Raw genomic sequence first — 27,568 nt, 5'->3', positions numbered from 1 at the left:
TGGAACAAATACCCAAACATTCCCACATAGTACGGCACTACAACGCACGAGGCCACAGTCAGAACGTGTTGATCACTTGATTTTAAACGACTAAATTATAATCTCGTGGAATACTACGAGAGCGCGATCTATGTTGGAATCAACCAAAACGGAAGTTTAATTTGGTCATTACACCGCAAGCGTGTTGTATTTTTAGAGAAATTGTACTTCGCAGAGGGCCTCTAGTTTTCCCTTCACACATTAAAGAAAATCTTGTTTTCCCCTGCACAGCTGCCGCTTAGTCGCTTACTCGCTTAAAGCTGACTGCAATTTAGAACCGGTTTGTGGCAACCCGTAATATCCGGTTATGTAATATCCGGTTATGCAACTGAACGAGAGGGCGGTGAGAAAACGTGCTGCCGCAGTGCAGGTTTTAAACTGTACTCGATCAGCTTGAAGCGTGTAAGCGACTCAACGGCAGCTGTGCGGGGAAAACAAGATTTTCCCTAACGTGTGAAGAGAAAACTAGAGGAGTATACATTTACATACTTTCCGATTGTTATACGTACTGCTCAAACTCACCCCAGCACATAACAAAGCTGGCAGCCGTAATGAAAGTCATCCACAAGGATATCTGTCGGGTTTTCCGGTATATCCGTTTTCCCTGACTCGTTCTGCCCGGACAGAGCATCGCGGTATTCTGCACATTAGGCATGAAAGTGCTGGTTTCTTCTAGGTGACACTGACACGGGCACGTTCGCGAATTAACGGCAGGATCTGAACAAGAAAAAGGAGTTGAATAAAAGCATTTTCAATAAAAATTTGGTAATAACACCAATATTACATACTCGTAATATTGCACATAAATAATTGGCGAGGTAATATGTTAGGAACTCTAACAGAAACGCTTCAGCTACTTTTGAAGATTGGTTAGTAAAGTTTTATTTGAAGTGGTAGCATGTCAGTTATGGGAGGTCCGTTTCGCTGCCCGGCTTTTGGTGTTCCACAGATTCATGGAACGACATCCGGTCAACGCTATTTCGTTGACCGATACTTCACTTGTAGGTCAGCTGAGACTCTTTAGTCGACAGATCACTGATTAATATAGTTTATACAGCACTATTGACTACATATAATCATGCTGCCTGATAGAATGTTGATCACTTAGTTGTTGTTCTTATTTTTTTGTTTCTTAGTTTTTAGTGGTGCTTTTTTTGCTTTTCCCTAACGTTGTGAGTCCACCTGCACACTGAGATAGTGATCATGGATGGTGATTAATGGTTATCATCCCGCGAAAGGCAGAACACAAAATATGGGAATCTGGATAAGCGTAATCCGAATGTCGTGCAAGGATAACAAACTACCTACAGTGCTCCATGCAAGAAGCAAGTGTTATACTTAGACTGACTGATGGGATCGCCCTTACTAGAGCAACTGGAGGCTCGAACTGACGAAATGAAACGGTTCAATTCATCCGTTGGAACTCCGCCCCCCCCCCACCCGTTAAAGTATACTACGTGTACATGCTTAATTAACTGTAATCAAATCCGGTGAAATGTGGGGGTGTGCCCAGTCATAGCATTAGATAACCAGATGTGTTCCGCTGCAGTAATTACATTAAACCTATATTATCAGTTAATGTTATAGTAATAATACATATTAGTTATAATTTGTTTCATTGATAATGAGTATAATTATGTTGAATTAACTATAGCATTAACTACGAACACGTGCAACATATTTTCAAATTTCAATGGCACGATAGTAATTAAATTTAATGGTCCTTAAGCAACATTAATCAAAGCATCGCGGAATCGCAACCGGAACAATATTATGGTATCGGACGGCTTTTTGTTATAACTGACGCGTACTAGGACTTCCGACCGCAATCCGTGATTCCTGTGTAATGACCACGGAAATCACCAAATAGCAGATAATAACAATGCACAACGGAAGCAAGCACATGATGATGAGGGTGGCCATGGTGTAGGCGAGCTCTTGGTCGGTGCTCGAGTAGAAGCCGTGCGTAACACACTGATGGAATCTGGCGCAAATTGGGGCGCGCTCCGTATGGAAAATCACCGCCTGAAAAGATGCTTGGCTAAGTGAATGATGTTTTCCTCATTATTTCCCATGAAACCCTAATAATGGAGTATGCTCATGCAACAAACTGATTATTCCCAAAAAGAGGCCATTTTTCCGTATATGTTTAAAATTAGACATAAACTGCGCGTTATTCAAAATGTTGCTTCCAAATATTTATTTGCGTGTGTATTGAAAAATCGCTTCGTGAAAACACGAAATACTTCGTGTTGTTCTGCAACCTTTTCAAAACTATTGCTACTTCTATAAATAATGCTGCATCAGGTCACATTCACGTAATCAGAAGTTAGTCATTTTTTAAAATTTCTTCTATGACTTCTCATTTGTTTTGTATTCCCATAATTTCGCATTAGAAGCGCTTTATGATTTTAGGAGTACATTCGTACCAGTGGCAACCCCAGGTGATTTGTTTCCCTATGGCGCGTTTACTTAGACCAACGACAGCCGACATTTTTTAGCAGCAGTTTTTAAAATACTTGGAGGTATACTTGTAGTACCTTTTCAAACATTTTATTCAGTCATGTTTTCTAATGTGGTTACGCGCAACTGATTCTAAAATAACTTGCTCAGGTATCAAACCATTTATTATTAACGTGTACATGTGTGGACTAGTATCCTTTTTCGTGTTTAACCTTTAGGGAATTCGGGTAGAAGGTGCTTTTTTGCGTATAATAATACCGATTGCGGCCGCAACCGTTGTGAACTTGACCAAACTAAACCTCAGTTCATCAGTGATGCCGCCCGCACCGGGCTCATGATGCTGTAGATGCTGTGGAAATTAATAATTAGGAAAGTGCACTCGCTTTTGGCGGGCACTGCATGACCGAACCGGCAGATATTGTGGCAACCAATAATTAATGGTTGCCGATATTGTGGCAACCATTAATCCTACCTGAGGTACACTGCACAGTGCCGACACGATCCATGCAGATCCGCCGATGATTTTCACCCGGGATTGACTCTCCACCTTACTGGATTTAGTTAGCGGAAAGGTCACGGTAATGCAAGTCTCAATGCTCATTCCGGTGAGAATCAAGTTGGTGGCGTATAAACTGAAATATCATTATTAAAAATCAGTGTGCTACAGCACATGACATGCGAGTTAAATATAGAAAACACAACAATACTGGACGAGATAACAACTGACGTGTGCGTCTGCGTAAACGTTTAAACCGCAAGGGATGTGCTGCGCCGCTATTCCGCTTTGCTCTAAACCGGTTTTCCGGTGGCGTTTGCAGCAGAGCGCACGGTGCGTGTAGTGGTTAATAAGTTTGACAAAAGAAATGGGTTTGCTAAGGAAATCGTGTGTGTTTTAATGATTTAATAATGCGGACGGCGACTTCCTGAACATCTTGGTGGTAATCAAATTAGCTTATATAAATAATTAATTAATTTTCTTAGTGCTCTGCGTCCCTGCTAAGGAGATTTTCAATTTATCAGCAATGCCTGGTTACGATATCGATTTTCATTGAGAGCATAAAATTAAAGTGAGAAGCGAGCTAAAATGATGAATGCGGCACTGAACGTGCCGGCAACATGCGGAGTGTTTGCCTGACCAATTAGAATTGCCATCGCTGACAGCGGAGACCAGCGCGATCCATGGCACGCTTAGCCCCTAGTCGACCTTCATTGTATCGTGTACACTAACAACAAATTCCCGCCGTGCCGCTAAAAGGCACGCGTGTTTTCCAACTGAGCTGTAGCGGACCATCGGGGAGTCAATTACTCTGCTCATGGCGCGCCTGATCATTGCATCTGGATCCTGCCACTGCACCAGACATGCTATTTGTACGCACGACACGGAAGTCAGACATCAACACACCACTATGTTGCCCACTGAAGGTCCGGTCTGGGAAAACGTAAGGTTTAGTGGTGTGATAGTTGTAAAACGCACCTGAACATCTGGCAAAACTTGATGATTCTGCAGAGAAAATCTCCGCCCAACCATTGCACGGTGATGTTCCAGATCCCGTCGGCCAGTAGACAGAACACCGACACCAGCAAATTAGCCGCAAACAACTGCATCAGCTGAAAAATCAGCTGAATTTTAACAGGCGTTTTACCAATTTTGTTGCTTGTCGGTAATTGCAAATGTTAGGCGAGCCCGCACTGGTAAATACTAATTAGAAGCTGTAAAATTAAACATTTGAAGAAATCACGGAAATATTTGAAAAACTTCTTGAAGATACTTGTTTATTGCTGTCATGCAATTTAGCGATATCGTTAACTACAGCATGCACGCATGATGCAAATACCTGATTGATAATAACAGTTAAACTGAATGCATTCTGGCAAGCCCATTATTATTCTCTCGTGACATGCGCCGTTTAAGTATGTACACTCATTAACACTAGAAGTAGCCGTATTTCACTTTCGATTGATGTTGTGTCGTTTTTCTTAGCATCGTTAACGCAAACTGGTTGATGGCACCTCCGTTTCCTTCCAAACAGCACTGAGCACATTTTGCAAAACCGTTTCTTGCGCTTGATTGCTAATTCCTTATTTTGAAGTACTGCAAGACAAGCCGTTTTTTGAAACGAAAACCAAAAGGAAAAGGACGAAAGTTTTGAAAAATTTGCACATCGGGCGGTTGTGAACTTGTAATTGCTGCAGGCGTCGAAATTATCTGATTTTCTAACTTTTTAACGTTCAGCACACTTGGACCGTGTTCAGTAAAATTTAAACTGCACTATGCAGTAAAAATCAGTTTTTCCACAAGAGTACAGAGTCTACGGACTTGCATAAGGAAAATCGCAAATGCGGCTTTGGCTTTATATTTTGAAACAACCCTACGCGCCTCTTCGGCAGTTTCAAAAACAGGGACAGTACAAAGCCAATAGAACGTAATAAACCTTGAAGCTGATCTGGTCAGCAAAGCGGAGCTCTGCTGAGTTAGCACCAAAGTCTACGGAGAAACGGCAAAAACGGTCGTTTAAAAAATCGTATTATTTTAGCCGTTCAAAATGCGGAGGTCTGTTGCACGGCGGACACCTAAAAGTTAAGGTTATCCAGTTTTCTATGCACTTATCACGTACGCCTTTCCAAACCATGAATTTTAGAGAATTTTCATAGCGAATTTCTATTCATTAAAATGTGAACGCACATGACCTGAATTCATAAAAACAATAAAGCGCGATTAGTGGGATGAATAGGGCATTTCCACAACATCTGTATTACCTTCCTGGTTTGGTTGAGATTTTTTTCAAAAGGTACATGCGTTTCGCCACATTGTTTTGTACACCTCGTACTGCAAGCGGATCTCCCTATTTGGCACGAGGAAGTACTTTCGAATTAATTTTAGCCAACTGTTAAGGAGGCTGGTCTGAGCTCCCTTCAAATCAGCGGATTTGGATCGAGGACGTCACCGTGTTATATGCCTGCTTCCAGGTTTTGTATATTCTATAAGCTTTGGTCAGTGTGAGTAGCAGTAGCCAATAGGAAAAAGCACGAAACCTGCGAACCGGTGCATATTCTCCTTTGGTCGTAAATTTCACGCGCTATTCTTTTTCCCGAAAATTTGCAGGATTCATGAAGGGAGCGCAGATGGCTTGCGCAAATTTTATCTTAGTTTTATCTATCATAATTATGGAAGTTTAATTTAAACCATGTAGCGTAACTACCGGAACAGAGCTGGATAATTATTCCACGGCATGAAATTTGTTGCTACAGAACTACTCCAGTCTCCAGATAAAACACGATTGTTGACCTACCAGTACGCTCAATGTCGAATGACGGTACATGGGACTCTTCAGCAGGATCGCAATCATGCTGGCATTGAGTACCACACCGAAACCGGCCAAAATGAGCAGAATGCTGATATGGTTATATCTCCGGGTCAGATAGCCGGGATCACTCTGGTCCACAAACCCCAGCACATCCGCCGAGCTGTTTATCGTGCAGTTTAAACGGGCATAAAAGGCAGCGTCTTCTTCCATGAGATCCGTGACCTATGGCTACCGCAATCAACAATGTAACAGCCGCATTGAGAAAGATACCTAGGTGAACAACGGGTTACTCTCGAAAAATTAATGGAAACCCGCACAAAGCGGAAGGACGTGGCGACGTCTGTTCCAACGACTGTATAAAGGGAGTAGTCCCGCAGAATATCCTTACCGGCTACTGCAATTTTTCTTAGGCAGGAACACATCAGCCTACACTTTGCACCCCCCAATGCCAGTACTTTGCCAAACGTATGAATAGACCCAGTTTACTGCGGTCTGAGGGAAATCGTATGGCTAGGAATACAGTACGTACAGAGCTCTGTACGCAGGAAGCAAATGATGTGCATGCTACCTAATAGCTGGAGGAACAATCATTCTTAGTATGTACGTTATGCCGGCTGCGTAGAGTGGATTACACAAGCGGTCGCTTGCCGTTGCGTGTATGAACATATGGGGACTGTTGTGGGATATGCCAGTTTGTTTAAAGGTAGCTCTTCTCCGTCAGTGGTTATCGCGTTAAAGAGACCAGCTTGCTGGCATTAAACACGCTACACATTGCACCGCCCACCCAAGCTTGAAGCGCCGCAAAATGCTTGTAGAAATTGTTAAAATATTTCCAATTTGACAAGTTATTTTTATGAAAGGCGATGTCAAGGTTATGGAAGCAAAACCCGAAGAGCGACAAGCTGGTGACTATGGCCGGCGGAGGAATTTTGCGCCGTCGAACACAAGCAGCTCAAGCAAAAAATGTGTAAGGACAATACTGTGTACTCTCGGTCTGCAAGAAGCTACTTGTCGAACCTATTTATGTTTATGCAAAAAGCTACTTATATAATATAACTGTACTTAAATAATTATGTTAAGATAAACTGAGTTAAAGGTTGTGTGAGTCTCTGCTTCCTCATCATCATTCTTGCGCCCTTTGAGAAAAAGATTTGCATAGATAAAGACAAGTACTTACTATAGTGTGAGGAGGACTGGTAACCAACCGTTTGACGTCATCACTCTCGCATACACGGGAGGGCGGCTGCCATGGTGACAGATGCGGATTTTTCACGGTTTTTGTCAGCTTTCTTAGCAGGTTTCTTTTATTTTCTAATTTTACCCCTCCAAATTAGGATTTCTGTATTCAAAATGATCTATTAAAATCTTAGAAAGTATTTCATGAGAAAGAAACGTCAGAATATCTCTTAAAAGCGGCAAGAAAGTCTGTGGGACTATGGTAAGCATTAGCATAGCATTGCTTTCTGTATGCGACAGTGATGACCTAGTCGACCGTTGCGCAGTCCGTTCCCAGTGGGCCAGTCCTTCTAGCTACAGTAAGTTCTCGATACAGAGTTTGTAATTTACGACCCAACCAGAAAATGCACTAAATATTCGCTTGTTATTGTATTAATTTAAGTGATATCTGACCAACCAAAAAAACCCGTTTTTGTGTGAAAATCTAATTTTGTTGGATGGAAAACGTAGACATCGAGAATGCATACGTTTTCGACGTATGACTAGAAAAGCGAATCGAGTTTTCCATACGTATGAATCCGCAGATCGCTTAGTATGCCATACTCAATTACAGAATCTGATTAGTTTATACAAATTTATTTTTAGTTATGCGAGTAAAAAAAAATGGAAACAAGCGTTAATAAACCACCAGCTTGATACTTTTATTACAGTAAATGACTTTCGAATTTTTCACCCCCACCCTTTCTTATAAAGTTAACGTGAGAGCTACCATTTCGTATTCGTATCGAACTATCATGTCATTTTATCTATTATCTCGTATTCTTAGTGGAAATTTCACCGACCGCCTATGCAAATTAAAATTAGTTAATAATTTTGCATTTTCTAAGGTCTCGATCTGCTGCGCACCAAAATCCAGCCGCCTCTACAAAGTGGTACCAAAAAGCAAAATTAAAAGCAAAAAATGCACGTCACGCCAAAGTTTTTTCTTGTGGTAGGTAATACCTAAGCCCGCCTGCAACCACTCCACAAATATTACATGTCTACGAATACTGCAATTGGTGCAGCGATAACAAAAATGAAAAATCGCACTGAATGGCTGCAGTTGTCATTGTAGTGCTGTATTACAACGACAACGAGATTGCTTTATCAGTGGATGCCGCCCGCCGTGTGACATAGAAGTGGATGCAACAAAGTTGCCGCCGATAGAAACGCTGATGCGGTTTTGTAGTAGAGAAGTTTACGCTGCATTAACCTTCCTGCCGGATTACGGCAAAGAGGCTGATGCGGCTCTTTTGACCTTTGACATTTTTACCTTCTCTGTGGCACGCGCAGTCTAGAACATCTAAGTTATAGAGCGATTTCTTTCTTTCATAGTTGAATGATTGGTATACGTTGACCTAAAAACCGTTTAACACGTGCGCAAATCCGGTTTCCAACACATGGCGGTTTAAAATGGGCACAAGGGTTGAGCGAACATAAATCAGCATTATGTTCATAAAGTTTTCCTAATTTTAAATTTCCGAAATTCTCGTCCAAATTGAATTTCTAGTTTCCAAATTTCCAAATAGACGCCTCTGGAAGTAAGCATGCAGAAACAAAGTTTCCTGCGATTTTCAAAATTCAACTACTGTGTGAGAAGTACCCTATTAAAAAATCCGCTGCAATCCGGCAAAATGCTAGATCATAGGAATGAACCTCGGTTATCTCGCCTGGTATTCGGTTGGGCTTATGAACATTTTAACGAGCTCGAGCTGCTGTCGACCTGCTAACGGGTTTAATTAACCGTTGCCGTCAGCCAATAGATCCATGACAGAATACTGTCTTGGCCTTTTTAATCTGGATTACTCTGTTGACATTGAGGACAATCCCTGTTCGCTGTACTGAATAATTAACCCACCGGCACTTTCCACGAAGACATAAGAAATGGAAACATATTAATATGGTTTGCGCTTGTTGGCTAGTAAAATTAATTTGAAAGCGCAGATAGGATGTGTCACGGCATCCAGGTACGACAAATCAGAAGAAATCCGACATCTGTATCAGCGCTACAAGCTTAAAGAAGACAAGAAGCCCGTCAAGCAGGAAGCCGTGAGAACAAGACTATCAACAGGAATTTTTCCGCTTAAGATTACTTACCAGAAACGGCATATTCTTCCACGGGTAAACGCATGCAAAAGCGTCATTTTAGCCAGTGCTTGATAGAGCGACCTTGTCCATAAACACAATAGGCGGGAAAGAGCCGTTCCTGTTGCTCATTTTTACTCAATACCAGTGCATTCTTAATTTTTCCCAACAAAATTTCTTGATAATAACACATTTTCCACTTAAGCACGATTATCTTGATGATTCACGATATACATCAGTCCTGCTAAAGCCTAACCACTTGTACTGTAGGCGCGCGATGAAATTGTATCACTCCTGCATCCTACCGCTACCTATCCCCGATCGGACAGCACACACGTTGCTTAAAACGTGCTGCAACGTGTGCGACGATTTCCGTATACCAGACTCTGGGGTGCAATATCGTCGCCGGCTGTTATTAGCTGCTGCCGAAAAAAGTTTCAAGAACTCGTGCTTATGGCATATCAACGAAGAATATGAAAAAGATGGAATTCTTTAATATTGGTGCGAACTCTACGAGTAATGTATCCATGCCCTTTTACAATCGTCAGCCCGAAAGCGCTGTTCAGTCAGCCGCAGTCAACTGGGTCAAGATGATATTAACTGCTGCATCTGTCGGGCTGAACGCTGGTGTCATCATCTACCACATCATCCGTCCCAAGCACATTTCTCCTTTTACTCTGTACTTGTTAGCCTTGTATATTTCCAATTTAGTGTTTCTATTCACCACCTGGCCACTCTCCATTCTTCGGGACTGGAAGGGGAACTGGACACTGGGAAGTCCCCTATGCGTATTCAGTTTGTATATCACTAAAGTATTTAATGCTGTACCCGTTTCACTGCACGTTCTGATTGCGATAAACCGCTGGTGGGCTATTCAATATCCAGTACCGTATCGCGACCGGCACAATAAGGTCGTCGCGGCTTGGATGTGCTTTGGAGCCTTCTGTTGGCCGCACACGTTGGGCCTGGCAGGATTTATCGTTGAAGTGGTCAATTATTACAAGCCTGAAGCAAATCCTCACTGCAGACTATTCTATGGTTCGTATTGGTTTATCTTAAGCACTGTGGCGCAGTTTGCACTAAAATGTAAGACAAAAAAGTCCAAATCGGCCAGTCGATCCGCGGTTCAAAAATTAGTTGCCACTACCTTAATGTTATCGCACAAGCTGTGTTCGCTAATTCCTTCCGCTCGCATTTCGTGAATTTTGATATAACCATGCGCGTTACATATCAAAATGTGTGGAAAAAGATCAAAACGTTTCGATACCACCCTCGTGGCTGTTTAAGGTGAATATTGGGGATGTTTAAGTCATTTGGAATTTCTGCTAGACAACAGACAATGCACAATGATCTCTGCTTTTGGGTGATATCGTTGTCCGCATGTCGGTGAAGCCAGTGCGCATCACATATCGTCTGCAGTGGGCTAGAACTCATTTGGAATATGCTGAATTTCGAATGAGCCAGGCGCTGGTTTCCGCAACACTCGTATGGTGTGAAATTTGTGTCAGTAGTATATTGTACACCTGTTGCTAAACTATGCTTACTTGCTAATCCCATAGCGTCGATGCTCTTGAATGTTATGCTTCTGGAAGATACAAATTATGGTATATAATAACTGTTTCACTTCGCAGTACGCGCATAATCACATCGACCTAATGAAACGCTCGCCACAGACAGATAATGCAAAAGGCGATACTTTGGTAAATGCGCCTGAGTAACCTTGCTCTCTGTACACAGGCAGCATGTTGGAGTGGAATCGCGCAGAAAACATCATCTATCGCCACATCCCATTAATAAGCATTGTTGCGATCTATTTAATTCTGACGAGCAAGCGATGGTATAACAAGAAAGCCAGAAAGCCGCGAGCGGTTGCGGCAATCCCAATCCATGATCCGACCACCAAATGCGCTTCTTTCCTCCGTCGGCCTCAAGTCGAAATAAACCATGCAGCTAAAGACAGAGTGAAGCCCTACCTTGTGCTGACATTGACATGCGTTAGCGTTATCGTGTGCTGGTTGCCCATACAGACATGCGTCTTTTTCTGGCATTTTAGTGCGAAACCTGCGAATAATATTCTTGAAATTTGTGCTTCTCTTTATGCAACCCAGTCGCTTTTCGATCCTATGGTGTATATTTTCAGCTTGCGTCGCACTCGCAGAACAACATCCTGAATAAACTGTAAATTGTAACCTCTTTGGCCGCTGGCCAGGAGCTAAATTCGCGTTAGCCTTACATATGCTCAAAGTTTTAACAATGTCAATGAAACCTGAAAGCTTTTACAACCTCAAGAATTCAGAGAATATTAAGAACCTAGCAAAACTGCAAAAGTAGGAGATTATAAGGGTTTTCAGTTTCTATCTATTGCATTAATGTCTTGAGTGTTAATTTTAATTAAATTTTAAACGACGTTTACGGAATGATCCCCGCCGATGGTATACGTAACCAATCTATTTTCTTGATAAATTTTAATGATTACGCTTAACCCGAACTGTTTATCTCTTGACCTTTTCCGCCAATATTTATTAACCGCTTTTATTTTTGGGTTGCAGCCACAAAACATCAAACGAACGTAGGTAGTGAACTGAATAACGTGGCTACGGAGCATTGACCCCTTTGGCAACATCGGGCCTATCAGTTATAAGGGACTGAGCGCGATTTTCCATCCAGGCGTCGCGTACTTCCATCCACTCATTCAATGCGTGTTCGCTAATAAGTCTTTCACCATGAAAACCGTACTGTATCTCAATAAAAAATTTTTTTCTTATTTCCGGCAGCTTCCAGGCCAGGTGCACTGTTCCTATAACGACCAAGCCGGCAAATGTCAAAAACTTGCACTGTTTCAGTGCATGTTGCGCAATCGGGAATAAGGAGGTCGTCAGCTGACCACGACACTGACGCATTGCAACTGTGGCATTAAAACTGTCCGGGGAGTGCCATACCAGCAAGCCGCGGCGGCGCTTGTATGGCTACGTGGCACCTCCAACCTCCGGGGTAAAATCGAAGAGATGCACGTGGAATGACGCACAAGAAAGGACTGCAGAAGGTGTCGATGTTGGATCTCTTCACTGCTCCATAGCAGTAGAAAATTACCGTTCTGACCACCGCATCCATGCTAGTCAACCAGTTTTGGGGATAGCAGTGCACGGTTTTCTGTTCCACGTCTGTAACATATCCATCTACGACAGCGTTGGGTTGCGGCAGTTGTACTTTGTATACGGCACGATGGCGTCTGGCGCTGCACCTTCGCATCGCTGTTTAACTTGATGGGTCTGGTGGACCGGTTAGGACGCCGGACGTTGCTGCTGATCAGCCAGAACTGCGTAATTGTCGCCCTCATCCTCTTTGTTACATTCGCTTGCGCCACGGAGAGTGGTGTAGAGGGAACGCAGTATGGAAGTGAAGTTTGTCTGCCTTTCTTTATCGTGTGCCTTGCGCTGGGCTCTCTGCGGCAATTCCATGGATCTTTTCCGGGAAATTATTCCCACAGAAGGTCCACAGCGTATCTTTATCTCTCGTAAATATACCGCGAGCTGACAGCGCAACAAAGTACACCGCTACCGGAATAACTACAATGCTGAACAACCACTGCTACTCCTTTTCATTCCACAACGCAGACGGGAACCAGATTGCCGTGGTAACGATTAATCCCAGCACGTGCATAATCGGTAGCAGGGTTTCCGCGGCACCCGCAAGCTCGGCGGGGTGGTCTCCGCAGTGTAAACCGGTTCCATCAAGGAGCCCACCCCGGTGCCCAGTCCTATGACAATCCGTCCGACGCGAAAGAGCTCCCACGCTGCCGCCCGTGGTGCGAACGAGCATATGACGCAACCGGCGGCCAGCACCACAGCTCACAACATCAGGGACCATGTGACCCGGACGTATCGGATCAGCGGATTGGTCAACAAAGTCCCAATGAGATCGCCGGCCGGCCGGGGCACAACATGGAGGAAGATAACCCCCCGTAGGTTGTGTAACTCCGTGTTCTCACTCAGCAACCGCGCTTTCTGCTTAGATGGGATGGCTTTGCACTAAAGCGCAGGTTTAGGATCCGTGGTAGCGTTTGTGAAGTAATCGGCTTTAATAAAATTTGTGTTTTTCGCGTGAAACATGCCGCCGCAACGCTGACATTTGTCGGATCGGATCCAGTTCTGCACCATAAACTGCGGAGCGTTTTGAGCTGACATGCTGAGATCGTGGGGGAATCAGGTGCCAAAGGCGGCTGCCAGTAATGCTAAGGCTAAGCGGAAAGTAAAGTGTCTGTGTTCAGACCTCTTAATTTTGATGCGAGTTCTTGCTTACAGATCAGTTTGCGTGAGAAACAAAAAACGCAAAATTAGCGCTAACAATAGTTTAAGCGAAAGCTTGATGTTTTGATTTAAACATGCTTTTAGGTGATAGTAGTGGTTCCACCGCAACGCACGTTTTAGCGAGAATTATTGAAGACAAGTTTATTGCATATTACCTTGTTATATCGGCAAAAGAACACTGTGTGTGAGTCTCTCGTCACTCAGTAAAACGTTCCAACGCGGGGAATTTGGTGAAGCGAAAGTCGAATATATAAAGAAAAGATCCGAATTCATCCTGGTGTTTATTTTCGGAAAGGCCGTGATGCTGAATATGCGGTCGTAAATCTTACTGTTCGTTAAGTTTCGTCAATTATGAAAAGTATCCTTGGGGGTTCGCCCGTACACGGACAGTTTTGTCATCGCGTTTTTATTGCGGCCATCTGCTCAAAAGTTTGCCACGTTACTGGCACCAGAAAGCCACCCGAAAAAAATAACTGTTATTTCACACGTGCATACGTTATATACCAGTACACGTGCAAACGAACATAATTATACTGTCAATGAGGCAGTCCTTGCCGCTTCCTTAATAGTTAGTTGTGTGCTGTTAGGCTTCTAACAGTGCCGTGGTATCAGTAACCGGTAACCACTCACATCGCCTCTGTGGGCGGCTTGCATCACAACAATCTCGTATGTTTTTATAAAGAGCAAGGCAGCAGGCAGTAAATTTGTTCACTTATAAATGATGGATTTAATTTACGGTGAAATGACCGATTTTGTGTGGTCCGCTCGAAACTTTGAGCAGGCGGTCACTATTTCGACGTTACAGGATTTGTACAGAGATGCAGGCCACTACTGCGTATGTTTTCCCTGGAGTATTGGTTGATCCATTCCATATCCCGGAAGCTGTCCTTATACTGTATTGCAAACTGCAGATTAGATATTTATTGGCGGGCATTTGCGATTCCCCGATGGAGCCTGGCATGTATTTCACCATCAGGGTGCAGCTGTTATAAGCGTGTACATTTCACCATCAGGGTGCAGCTGTTATAAGCGTGTACACAGTTCACCGATCATGCTGACGGTGACCATTTTGTTTGTGCGACAGTAATCAAGTAATGCGAATTACCTGTGATTAACGATTAACTACGCCTTCCGCTCAAGCACAAGAATTATCTCACCACGCCAGCTAAGATCCATGTGCTGCATTATAAACCACCAGGATTTAACTGCAGCAGACATTTTCTTCCACCATGGCACCATATTTCGTCGGTAAATGCGTCATTCTCACCGTAGTTGCAACCTGCACATATGGTATCAGCATGAGTTTCCGTAAACTGCGTCAGCCATCATCGGACACCTCGGCCCTCATTTACACTGAGCTGGCCATTATTCCGCGCAGTTTTGTACGATGGATGAGGATGTTCGGCTTATTCGCCTATCCGACATGCTTTATCTTCCATAACCAATGTGTCAAATCATCACGATTCCGTGTAGAGCGGTTGTTTTGGCTGGTGTGGACGGCGGTATTCTGGTTTGTGCTGATGCTGTTTTTCCTAATGCAGGAATACGATTACTTCAAGCGTGTATCGTCATTATTGGTGGATCTGGAGTTCTTCACACTGATCGCGTTTGACTTCAAATCGGTGATGGTTTTGCAGGGTCCATACATGGTAACGTGCATGCTGTTTATCAGCAGCCGCATTCCGGAGATCACGACCGATGCGCAAATGACGCTGCGGCGTTTATTTAGGAAACGCGATGTCATTCGCTCACGCCGGTATGTAATACTGATAATCACGTTAACCGCCGTTTCCATTGGTGTCTGTGTCATCGGGAAATTATTGGGATGATGGCGCTTACCCGCGCTAAATACTACGAATCAGGTGTCAGGTCGCCCTACTTTTTTAACACCCTAAGCGTGCACCCGGAAATCCATTATACGACTCATCTCATCGGCATTTTTTTAACCGTATCTTGCGAACTTCTTCCATCAGCCCTCATATTAATTTTTATGGTTTACTTCTATGCCGGTTTTGAACGGCTGAACCGTCGACTGACGGATTGGTGCCGTGGTGAGCTGGAAGTGGATGCGCTCCGGCTGCGCCAGCTTTTCCATTTGCACAACAAACTGACCGTGATGGTCACCCAGTTGGGGCGGGCGTTTGGGCCGGTGGTGTTGGTGGGATGTTTGAAGGACATTTTCACGTGGGCGGCGTTGAGTGGCACATTGCTGCAAGTCCCTAAAAGAGAGTGGAAGGACACGGAGCGGTTTGCCCAGGCCCTTACGTACATAAATAACATGGAGGTGTGCACGATAACCTATACGGCCGTGGGATTATGTAATATGGTCGTGCGGATGGTGGTCTTCTTGGCCGTGTATGATCAGGTTGGTACTGTATGTGCTTTCATATTTTCAGCATATACAAAAACAGCTATTAAAAACTTAATATACCGTACGAGGGGATAACAGTAGCGCATTTCTGCAATCCTTGTATTTCAGCCGGCTAGAGTATGACGTTGTAGGCTACAACGTCATACTCTAGCCGGCTGACGGCAGGAGGTACATGGATTACTGAAATACGTTGCGCTGATGTCTTCCCCTCGAAAATATTCTTAGTGCCAAGAGCGCTTCAAAATGTTTTCCAACACAACCAAATTATTGGCATTTTTTTATTCACTTTACAGATAGGTACAGGTTTGTTTTACTGACATATCAATCACCACTTGACAGTGCATAATAAGGAAAAGCACTGACGTCGAATTTTTATCGATGAATTATTCAGTTCTCAATAAATCCGTACGAGGCAAGCGGCAACTCTTTCCCTTCGCTTTAGTAAATTATATCACTTGATTTCAGCCGTTTCACGTCTTATCGTATTTATTGTGATAAGCGCTTACTGAGCCGGCGATAAAATTCGCCTGCCGTGCTCTTCTCTATATTCTTTATCAATTTGCGTAATCCACTATAGCCGCAAACGGGTTTTCACGTGAGCGCCTGCACACGGGTAACATCACGTGAGCGCCTGCACACGGGTAAGATGCAGCAAGGAAAGTGATATAATTTACTAAAGCGAAGGGAAAGAGTTGTCGCTTGCCTCGTACAACCAACAGCGGGCTCATACAGATATAACTTGCTTTGACCATCCGCAAATATCCGATGTGCATTATTTCGTATTGACGAGCCTGGTGAATATTGTGCAGAATAAGCTACCTTGTATTTGAACAACAAATCTGACGAAAATTAGTGGGGTTGCGTACCATGTAAACGTGTGGTTGCACCTTTTAAAAATTTTTACGTGGCGCGAGACTACTTAACTTAACGATTCTGTAATATCAAACACCATGAAAAAGTTACCCCTGATAGCTTTAGTCACTGGAAATTTTCTAGCTGTTCCAAAGCGAGAGAAATTACCGTAATTATTGAATTTGCGGCTCCCCCGCAATAAGAGCCCCCCTCCCCCCACTGTAGTAAGCGCCCCTGCCCTACCCTGTTTGAAAACTAAAACCAACCGCCGAAATTACGCCCCAGGGCGCCGTTAATAAATGTCCAGCGCTGCAGAATGGTAGGTGTACCGCAAATGCTTTATAAAATTTGTTGTGATTGTGAGCAAACACTTACCAGACATCAACATAATTCATGTACGTATATGCCCGAAAATGTTGCTGGGAAGGTTACGCTGTTTCGTGTAATAACTACCGTACTGCGTTCAGTTTCACTAGAACAGGATGCGCAGTTATTTAATTTGAAATATAATGCACCCTCCCAAAATATACCGTTCGAAAAATAATGTTACCCCCCGAAATTGCGCCCCCTCCCGAAATAAGCCTCCCTCCGCCATAGCCCTCGAACTATTTGTACCCAGGGCCACAGATTCGATAATTACGGTATTTATTTTGAAGGCGCAGTCCCCACGGACGCTCTTGACACGGATCGCGGCGGAGAGCAACGATACGGATGTCCTAATTGAATGCCATCGCTTAACGGTCCACATTAGTACGAGTGACGGTGCGCTGTCAATCTGCGGCTTGCTTCACCTAACCAAGGAGTATATTATTGCAGTAAGATAAGCTAGTGCCCTCAAGCCTATGAAAAAATAATTACATATGGAGGATTAATAATAAAATTAATATTAACTAATGAGAAATAATGCATGCCGAGTTTATTTGGAGATTTACTTTGTAACCTGTTTTCTCATCAAATTGAATATGCCTGATAAAAATCTCGGATTTCTTTTGAACTCGAAAAACTACATAAAAGACTAAATGCATTTTCAGCAATACATTTTGGTATTGAAAAGGTTGCTGGTTTGCAGTTTGGATGTTTGGCCGTGACCTATCTATTGCTGATCTATCAGACACGCGATTCCCGCAATGATAATGAAAGCATGAAGGAAATTCTCAAGCGGCAGGAAGTTTTGTTGAATGCTCTGTGGAACGCGTCCGCTCGGCCCGGTTAGCCGACACATTGAACCATCACAAAACAAAAGAAAACAATGGTGCTCTCATATCAGTTTATGTGCTAACATCATATGGTAATACCATGGCGGTAACTTAGAAGGCAATCACTCTTATTAAGCATCAATCGAGAGGGGCGGCCTAATTACAGAGAAAATTTGATCTAAATTTGCTCCCAATGGCGCTGTCCCCATGATCGATGCCGCATTTCCTCGTTGAATTTCAATGCTGATCCGTTGGCGAAGGTATTCCGTGGCACGTTTTTCGCCAGTTTCTTGTTGTATGAGCTGTCCAAATTCCGTTATCGTGCGGGCAGCTTCCGGTCCGGGCGGCCCGAGCGTTTCAAAACCCAGAGGACGGAACCAGTACTCTTGGCCGATATCGCGATATTTCTCGATCTTGCCCTGTTCGGCCTGTGCTGCTGCTGCTCCCGCTCGTGCGGATGTCGCAATAATATGCGATATGGCCATTGTGTTGACGCAAGTAGCATCCCATGCCAGCATTCGTCCTCTATCCCAAGGTGTCAAGGTAACTCCGTCTGGTCGCTTACTGTCTGTTGGAAAGATACCTTGCGGTTCCAGTTCGCTTTCGAAACCAGCAGATGCGAGGCTACGTTTCACAATGGCGTTCAGGCATTTATGTGTGGGGATTCGTCCTCGGCTTTTCTTGCAGCTTAGACCATGGTAGCCTCGAGCATCCGCCCATTCACCGCATACACAGCGGTGTGGGGTAATTACCGGTTACCCAGACGCAAACCAACGGCGATTCTTACCACGGAGTCCGTAAGAAGGTTGCCAAGGGAGGCAACCGGCAGCGCTCCCAACCATGCCCCATTTTCTTTCGTGCTCACACCTCTCAGCCTTGCCTGTTCGGAGATGTCATTCCCGGCTGTCGCTCGTAGCCGATCTGCGGTGTCGCGAATTATGGGATCGTCCCAAACTTTCTGGGTTGGTCGCGCGTCCAGGTGTGGGAGGTCATGTTGGGTTATTTGGAGCCATTGTGCAGTAGCATCACGACAGTAGACGTCCGGTTCGAATACAATAATTTCCGATGTTAGTGGAGCTACCGAGTAAGCTGAGGCCAGAAAGGCCGGGAGTGCAAGCTTCTCGACGCTTCGAATTCCGAGACCGCCCTCTACAATCGGGAGAGATGCCTGCGACCACATGTCATCAGTAATGTTAACGTTAGTAATAGAGGTGAGGCTTTGGCGTATTGTATCATCAAACTTGCTTAATAACATCTTTTGTTGATAGCATCGGCTTGCGCGCAACTTGTAGCTCAGCCTTACAGTACCCATGCTGCATCTCAGCAGGTAAAGGGCCTGATGGGCCGGTATTAGATTTAGGCGCTCCGTCATTCGGGCGATTACCTCCGTGGCACTGACGAGTGCGCCCGCAACCGCATCATCGTGAATTGGTGCACCGAGGTAATGCAGATCCTTCAGCTGGGGACATTGCAGGTCTGGAAAGGCATGGAGGAATGCATCATACACAGTTTGGCGTTCTGCCTCTGAGCCTCCGATCACCATCAGCTCGCATTTAGCTATGTTAAGCGTTAGCCCGCGTTCTCGTAGCGCTTCCTGAAGGGAGCAGAGGTCGTCAAAAGCATCTTCCGGGTCTCCGCCCAGCGCATCATCGTCCAGAAAGCTTTCTTTCAGCTTTGACTTCAGGCGTTTGTGTGGTGCGATAGTCGCAAGGCAGTACAGTAGTGGGCCGAGGGGGTCCCCCTGTTGGATGCCCGCCTGTGAAGATACGGTGTACTTGCCGTGTAGCAGTATTGATGGTTCACCGTAACACTGCCACACAAACTTGTAGTACTCCGGCATGAATTCTTCGGCACATTTTAGTATGTAATTTCGGTCTAGGGAGTTGAAAGCATTCTTGACATCTAGTTTAAGGAAAACCTGCGGCTTGTCCAACATCGCAGCATGCTCGATGAAGTAGCGTGCGTAACAGCGGCTTCCACACCTCCTTTCGTTGCGAAACCCAGCTGGATGGGTTGCCAATCTTTACTTAAATGGCGTAATCTGAAAATCACAATACGACAAACCAAACGGCGCAAGCTCGTTCCCACTGCAATGGGCCGGATCCCATTATCTTTCTTCTTGAAGGCAAACAGGTTTCCACCATAAAATATCGGGATTACGTCCTGGGGCACAGCCCCCTTCAGCATTATGTTGGCAACAGCAGCTAATGATTCACTTAACTTTTTACCCAATTCTTGGTGTTTCAAACTGATCAGCTCCTTCAGATATTGAGGTCTCAATCCATCAGGGCCAGCTGCCGATCCATTCGGGAAGGCACGAATTGCTTCCACAATTTCTGCCGGAGTAATATCGAGGGCTGTCGGAGTTGCGGGTCCCGGAGGCGGGTGACATATCGGTGGGTTCGAAGGGTGCTTCTCCATCAACGCAGCGAAGGTCTCTGGCGACGCGGGCACAAACTATATGGCATTATATATACCATGGCATTATATATACACCTGCACAAACTATATATACACTTCAATATCTATATACTACTACGCATACACTATGTTTACACTACGCTAGTAATAATTTGCCATGGTAATACTTACTTAATATGTGGTATAAAGTGACTATACACCGCTAATTTACCAAAGTGACTCACTAATTGCACTATTTTGAATACCTTATTTGTTTGTTCGTACCTGCAACAAGGAAATTTTGGCACAGCCTTGCAAATCACTAATCAGTAGCTGACTGTAATTTTAATATGCTGAATGATGTGGCTGTATTCGGAGCCGAACACTGACGGACTCTACTGTTCTTCTACTGGGTAGTTGGTGAAGCTGATTCGTCTTAACAGACTCTTCAACACTTCGTTATGAGGGCCTTTGAGGGCTGGAAACGCATTTCCCAAGCGACGAAGTTCGACCTCTCTCATTGCTCGATGTTCCTCTACTGTAGTTCAAACCGACCATAAGCAAGACTTCATGAATGAAATAACGTACAGCCTGGTTCAGTCGTTCTAACGTTATACAAATAATATTATGTGCTAGTAGACTCTGTACGTATAACACTGGAGCGCGATATTGAGCGCATAAACTCTTGCAAAGAATTCAGTCGTTAAATAAGAGATTTCCTGTACTTCTGTTTGTGCACATAAGGGCTGAAATTTCCCGCATTCAAAAACATAATACAAAAAGTAGTAGCGAAAAGTAAGTCAAAGGAATCAACTACGTAGCGAAAAGTAAGTCAAAAAAATCAACTTTATACATACAGAAGACGAGCGATTGTTATGTTGCTCATGCAGTGCATGTCGTATTTAAGTAGTTTAACGCTGCGAATTTCGGCCGTATGTCGATCAACGAAAACCTCGATCGCACGACACTGACCTTTCCAAAGGCGACGACTAAAAGAACTGGGAAAAAACTATGATTCATAAGAAAAAAGAAAATCTAAGAAAACTAAGACGGCCTTGACAAACGCTACTTCGACTTCGTGATGTGTCGACTTCAGCATGGTGACGTGTCGACATCATGTCTGCTGGACTAGTGTCGGTCGGCGAATTTCTGTCGACCAAATAATGCGTCGGTTCAATGATAAAATTCAGTAGATGGGTCGCGACCGCGGACAAACTGGTTGAATTCTATTTATTTTTGGCTTGCACTGTAATAAGTGTGCTGGAAGATTGGCAGTTGATGCAAGGTCTGAGTTTGCTGAAGCGGGCCGTGTTTAGTCGTTTGCAGAAACTAGGGTTTAAAAATGATTACCAGCTCTTTTATTGCAGGAATACTTCTACATGGTCGTTTAACTCGTTCGAAATCAAACCGAATTGTAAGTGGAGCTCAGGTTTTTAGCTTATAGGGTAACTTATTATTGGCAGGTTTTGAAGAGATATGTATAATATTATATATAAGTTTTTATTTCAAGTTTTAATATTACATGTATTGAATGGATATCCGCGCCTTATACGTTCAAGCGGCGAATGTATGAGCAGGTAGGGGCACAGATTGATTTGACTTTTAAAAATCACATTAGGTACAGTACAAGGCGCTTTTGGGCCACTTCAGCAAACGCTCTCAGATTTTCTGCAGGGCAACAGTATTCTGAATTTTCGAAGTGCGCACAATGCAGCCGATGTTTCATAAAACTTCGTCCTCTCCGTTGCAAAAATTTTGGAAAAAAAAAACAAATATGTAAATCCAAAAATTTATGAGAAGATCGGCTTTATGAACATGGTCTGGACAAGGCTACAGATGGTCGGCACCCGCGGACACCTTTCCATCCTTATCACTGTCCCTTTTGGGTGACTGTCGCACTCCTGTAAACATCCAGCGTATTAACTGTAATCTAAGAGACGAGTAAACTTTCGTTCTGATTGAAATACCTTTGCAAGTAATTGTTTGATAAAACTCCTTTCGAAACCTCGCGCTCATAATGTTATACAGGACAGGGTTTATTGCCGAGTTGAGATAAATAAGGGTTTTGGCGAATAAGGAATACCATTCGTTGTGCCAGGGCGTGGCCGCAAAAGTGTTGTACAGAAGCAAACCACGAAACGGGAGCCACGTAGTGGCAAATACCAATACAGTCGCGAAAAACATCCGCACAACCTACAAAGTCCTTTCTCAGTGTGACGAATTCGTGGGTTATGGCCTTATGGGTCTTAGGTCACCAGGGGTTGCTTACGTGTTGTCGTTATCGAAGTGTTTTTTGTGCAAGTTCCCATGCTTACCTGCACACGTTCTTTGATTTGTCTGCGCTGGGACGGTGTTGATCTGCATAAATAGCTGTGGCCGTTGCCAATTATTATATGAGTGCTGTTAGTCTTATGCAAAATGGCCTTCTCCGACTCTTGTTCGTCGGTATGTCGTATCGTTGACTCTCTTGTGATTTTCCAGTCTTCAGCCGTACGGATCGATGCACCAATGCTCGCTTCTCGTTTTCGTAGCGTCTCGTGGATCCTTATATAGATTATCACCGCCGCCAATAGTGGAGTGAAGTAAAATAATAACAAATCTGCTCCAAAGAAAATCATGTAGTACGTCCGGGTTAGGCGAAAGTCGCAGATCTCCCGATCTGTGCCTTCGAGGGCTTTTGCTTCGGTCAGACCCAGCCAGGGTGAGCAGTAAACGGCGGCGGCGACCCATAAGCAGATGATGATCTTGCGCGTGCGCTCCACGGTGCAAACACTGCGGGATAACAATGGGCGGCAGATGGCAAGGTAACGCTCCAAGGTCATCATTGACATGCTGAAAATAATATCTTTAAATGCGTGCATTGCGGACACGTGAGATCTGTTAAAATAAACGTTGAACAGGTACAGGGCACAGGGCCATATTACGATGTTATATTTTGAGGTAGCTTGTAAAGGTCGAGAAATGGATGTTTGAGGCAGTTAACGCTTATGCGAACAAGATATGTGTACGTACTATTGTACAAACCATAGTGGATGCAAATTAGAACTAGCGGTGGTTGCGAACCACATCGTGGCACGAGCGCGAGCGCTGTAGCCGCTAGGAAATGGTATTGGGATTGTGGAATTGAAAAAGTGTGATGTACTCGCTTGGTGGCGTCGGACACCCCTGCTGTGGGGCGTGATGCTCTGCTATGGAGCGTGTAGTCTTGACGAAGGCTTAATTGCAGTACCTCGCGCTTTGCGCTCGGTGCCAGTTTGTACTGCTTTCAGACAGCATCTAAGTGAATGAAGAAAGATAACGAACGAAACAGGCTTATATCGTAATACAGAATATTAGCTAAATATCAGGTTTCTGTTGCTCCTGGTATGTAACGCTCAAGCTTTCTTGCAGCTACGTCTACGACTTTATATTATTGTGCTAAGAGAACAGCAAACTTTATTTTGTAAAGTTTATGGATCTACGGTACTCCTTCGTCGAGCAACAGGGAGCGCAGTGTTGGGTGTTTCAGACGTATGCAGCGAATAGAAAGTGATCGACACCATGTTTGACAATTGACACCCGCTCTTATATTGCAATGTACCTGGCGACTCCGGCATTAATCCCGAAGAAATTGAGGAAAACGAACACGGAGCAGCCCACCTGGCCAAGAAACCAGAGATTTCCAAAATGATGCGCCACAATGGCTTCCGGAATGGCCGTTAAACAGACCAGTAGATCAGCATAGGACATGGACACCTACGAAAATTAAAAGCATTACCGACAGAATAAAAACAGGAATTGGTTCATCTTCAAAGAATATCACTCTTTAAATATTAGAATCATTAAGTGCAGCTTGGTATGCAGTTCGTTCCTTTCATACCATTCGGTTTATTACTGAGAATTTCATTCATTTCAGTACTGCGCACGCTGTATGGGTGTGCAGCAGTGGTGACGCTAATTACGTAGATACACCGAGCGTTAAGACTCAGTTATTTATGCACCGAACAACAGCTATAACGGACTGCAAAATGTTTCGACGATCCTTGTCGGATGAGTGTTTCAATTAATTTTTCTGGTGAAGTGCTATAATGGGTTTACTGAACTGGCAGTAAATAAAGTAATGGCACAGCGCTTGGCTTAGCTGCATGATAAAATTATATTGTCGTTTCCATGAAATTCCGAGCGCATAAATATGTTCAGCGCACAGCTACATACTTTATGAGATAGCTGCCGGCAGACAGAAAACTGGTGAACGTGTTCGATAACTTCCGCTTTCGCGCACTCCTGATCAACTTTTTGTTTTTTGATCTTGGCGTAGCCAAATGATTATTATACATATGCGTAAAAATCGCTTGTTCGCGCAAAATTATTTTGGTGAAGGATTTACAGGCTGACTCAAAAACAAACCCATGACTTACAAAATACCCAGTGCCATGGTAGTCCTATACTATTAAGGCAAAAAAGCCCACTTCCGGTGCTACGTCACGATTAGCACCAGCGCAATGCCAAACCACCCACCAGCGCAATGCTTTACGGTCCGTAGGCTCTAAAGACTGCTATAATTAGCGCTTTGAGGTTTGTTGAAGTTCAAGGCGAGTGACATACAGCTTAGAAGACAGAAAAAAATTTTAAGATTTCTGATGTGTAGTTTGTGTGGAGTTTGGACTGACTGCAGGTTTCAGAAGGGTTCCGGAGTTTCTGCAGTTTGCTTACAACGGTCGTGCGGTCTGGATCGACCGTTGCATTGACGTTGTATGTTAACTCGATTTGCTTTCTAAACGTTTTAAAAGCTTCAGTTCGCCCTTTCTGCTGAAAACGTTTGCACTAGAAAACGTAAAATCTTCTTGGCTTTCTTCTGAGCTACACCACGCTAATTTTGTTGCACGATAAAGCGAAACAGGTTTACCATACCACCCATAGAAGTATGTGGCGCATACCCAAGCGACTTGCAATAGTACTGTCCAATCGAATTCGCTGTGCTGCCTTAATAGTATTGCACTGCCTTGCCAGTGCTATGAATTTACCGTCAGAGGTCATAGTCAATTCTTACAACATACAATTAGTTCATTAGAAAATCAGGCCATTATTTTAATCTTCAAATTGTGGTAGTTAGGCTCTACCTGTACCTTTACATACTCAATTTGTAGACCGGCTATGAATGTAATTATGCTATGCCATCAATTTCCATGTACTGGGGCACGCTCTTGGCCGCCTTATCGCCGGCATTCCGATCCTCTAGCCGTCCTGCAGCAACGAGTTATGGCGCTCGTGACAGTTGATTCCACCCTGACGGAAAGCCGCCTGTCTTCCCCAGTTGGTAAGTACTGAGCAGCATCAGATTCCGTCTGATCTGCTCTCTCGGTCCTCTGATTAATTTGCGCAACCGAGTGCGGGTTTAAGCTTTAAACTCAACGACCATCACTTGCACGATTTAAGTTTGTAAGAGCCAGAGGAACAGAACGCCTGCTGCACGACCAAGATAAAAAGCATTATCATGAACCTGCATTATCATGTACCTCCATGCGCCGAAACTATCAAATGTGTATATACGAGTATACGCTGCAGCTAAAGATATAAACTGACTAAAGAAAAAAAAGTTAAAGATAAACCATCTTAGTCGAAGAAAGTTGAAAATTAAAGTTGCAGATAAACTAGTTAAAGGCAATTTAGGTGAAGATAAAGACAAAAATTGGCCACCTTTTAATAGGCAGCCGCATTCATACATACTTGCTATATGCACCTTCTCTGCTACTAACTATTAAAGTGACTTAAACACGCGCTTGCGTACGCTGTTGTCTTTTCAGTTTTAAGTTATTGGAGAACAAGTGAGTAAAAATTACGATGCAAGCAGGAACGCTGCACTTTAACCCAGTGCCAGTGGCGTGCTATTCCTAGTACGAGTACCGAATGTGCAGGAAAAAACATAATAAGATTAATCGATCAAAACTTCGGATTGACGTTAACTCAGGTTGCAGTCTAGTCAACATAAAATGGTAATAAAAGAGTAACAAAGCCACAGACTTTCGCCGCCCATTTAACAGAACTGAAGCAATAGGATTATGGGATATATCTTTCTATACCACAAAAAGCCAAAAACTGCAATTAAAGAAAGCAATTGGCCAGTGCTTACTCGGCCGGGACTCAAGGGAATAACCTTAATGTTCCGTTAAATGTCAGGCGTAGCAACATACAAGTCAAAACGGTTTTGTAGGAAAACCAATCTGAGTTAGAATCTGTCCGCTGACGGCATGCCGTAGCGATCAGCTACTATTAAGTACCCTGCAAATAGGCGCTTACCAAATAAGTATACATAGGCTGTTTAAGAAACTTTGATTTATGTGCCACCAGGACAAGCAGGACATTGCCAGACACTCCCAGCAGGAAAATAGCTAAATGCATCGTGGTGGCAATAATGCGAAACGACGGTGTCATCCCATTAACCGGCTCATCAAATGGATACACATCCCCGGACAAGTTGAAAAACATATTCATATTTTCTGACAGAAATTGTGATAACCGAATTTCGTCGTCGCCTGAGAGGTTAGCCAGGTGATAGTGCATTCGTAACAGGATGTCGCGCTCTTGTTCCGTTAAAATTTCTGTCAGGGATAGCGTGCCAAAATTCGGCTGAGCTGAATATACCGACAGAAAGCCGAATATTACTAACAGATAATAATATCTGCTACAAATACAATGCCATACTACCGCAAAAACGCTCATTTTTAAAAATGAGTTGACACTATAGTTTGCGCTTCTTTTGGTCTTCCCAGCCTGCTCGGGTAAAATCGCGCCGGATGTGCGGAACTAATAAGAGACAGATAAAGAAGCCATGCTAATCTATCAGTGGGCTATATAGGCGCGGAAATTACTTGCCACATTGTTTGTGACGCGGGACGGATTAGACGAGCCACAAGACGGCAGACAAAGCTAGCCCACCCGTAATGCGAGCCAAGGAACGCGGGTATTCTAATCCGAAGTATTATGCAGCAGCGTATCGGGTTCATCTTATTGATTTTCTGTTAAGTACTGTAATCCATCGCTGAGTTCGTTGTAACGTCAGCTGATTTTACGCCAAAGATGGTGTGATTCCAGCTTGGACGTATTTCCCGTTAGATAGCCAACCGCGGCGCGCACCTAATACAAGCTGCTATTGCTGAGTATCCGAAGCGCAGAACAGCAAATCCAGTATTTTTTATTGCCAAAAAATTATAAAAAAAGAAAATGAGTGAACAGCCATAAAAAATACATAAATACATGGTTTTCCTTGGCTATGTACTTACCCTCTGCATTGGCTTGAGTGAACGTAAATCCCACTCATTATTATGTACAGTGGAACCTCCTACTTTGAACACCTCC

At 43.9% G+C, this 27,568-nt stretch overlaps 3 protein-coding genes across 4 annotated transcripts; all 3 read right to left on the bottom strand.

Annotated features, from left to right (window-relative positions):
- Positions 1 to 538: 538 nt before the first annotated feature.
- Positions 539 to 6,017, bottom strand: LOC129595684 (adipokinetic hormone/corazonin-related peptide receptor variant I-like). The gene is made up of 5 exons (XM_055492763.1): positions 5,793 to 6,017; positions 3,977 to 4,110; positions 2,975 to 3,134; positions 1,851 to 2,064; positions 539 to 756 (listed from the first exon to the last, which is right to left on the bottom strand). Exons 1-5 carry the CDS (start codon positions 6,015 to 6,017, stop codon positions 539 to 541), a joined length of 951 nt encoding a protein of 316 aa, XP_055348738.1.
- A 12,564-nt stretch (positions 6,018 to 18,581) lies between these two features.
- On the bottom strand, positions 18,582 to 19,769 carry LOC129595655 (uncharacterized). The gene is made up of 2 exons (XM_055492723.1): positions 19,218 to 19,769; positions 18,582 to 19,001 (listed from the first exon to the last, which is right to left on the bottom strand). The coding sequence occupies exons 1-2, from the start codon at positions 19,767 to 19,769 to the stop codon at positions 18,582 to 18,584; spliced, it is 972 nt and encodes a 323-aa protein (XP_055348698.1).
- Positions 19,770 to 21,909: 2,140 nt separating this feature from the next.
- Positions 21,910 to 26,967, bottom strand: LOC129595708 (thyrotropin-releasing hormone receptor-like). Of its 2 annotated transcripts, none has more exons than XM_055492789.1 (5): positions 26,510 to 26,967; positions 23,814 to 23,968; positions 22,549 to 23,065; positions 22,201 to 22,426; positions 21,910 to 22,134 (listed from the first exon to the last, which is right to left on the bottom strand). In XM_055492789.1, exons 1-5 carry the CDS (start codon positions 26,930 to 26,932, stop codon positions 22,064 to 22,066), a joined length of 1,392 nt encoding a protein of 463 aa, XP_055348764.1. In that variant the 5' UTR covers positions 26,933 to 26,967; the 3' UTR covers positions 21,910 to 22,063. The 2 variants fall into 2 exon arrangements, with proteins under 2 accessions (XP_055348764.1, XP_055348765.1); XM_055492790.1 differs by lacking the exon at positions 26,510 to 26,967 and adding an exon at positions 24,093 to 24,212.
- Positions 26,968 to 27,568: the final 601 nt, after the last annotated feature.

Source organism: Paramacrobiotus metropolitanus, unplaced genomic scaffold (assembly GCF_019649055.1).
Source record: "Paramacrobiotus metropolitanus isolate TYO unplaced genomic scaffold, Prichtersi_v1.0 Parri_scaffold0000081, whole genome shotgun sequence".
NCBI lineage: Eukaryota > Metazoa > Tardigrada > Eutardigrada > Parachela > Macrobiotidae > Paramacrobiotus > Paramacrobiotus metropolitanus.
This window is presented reverse-complemented; position numbering and strand designations above follow the sequence as displayed.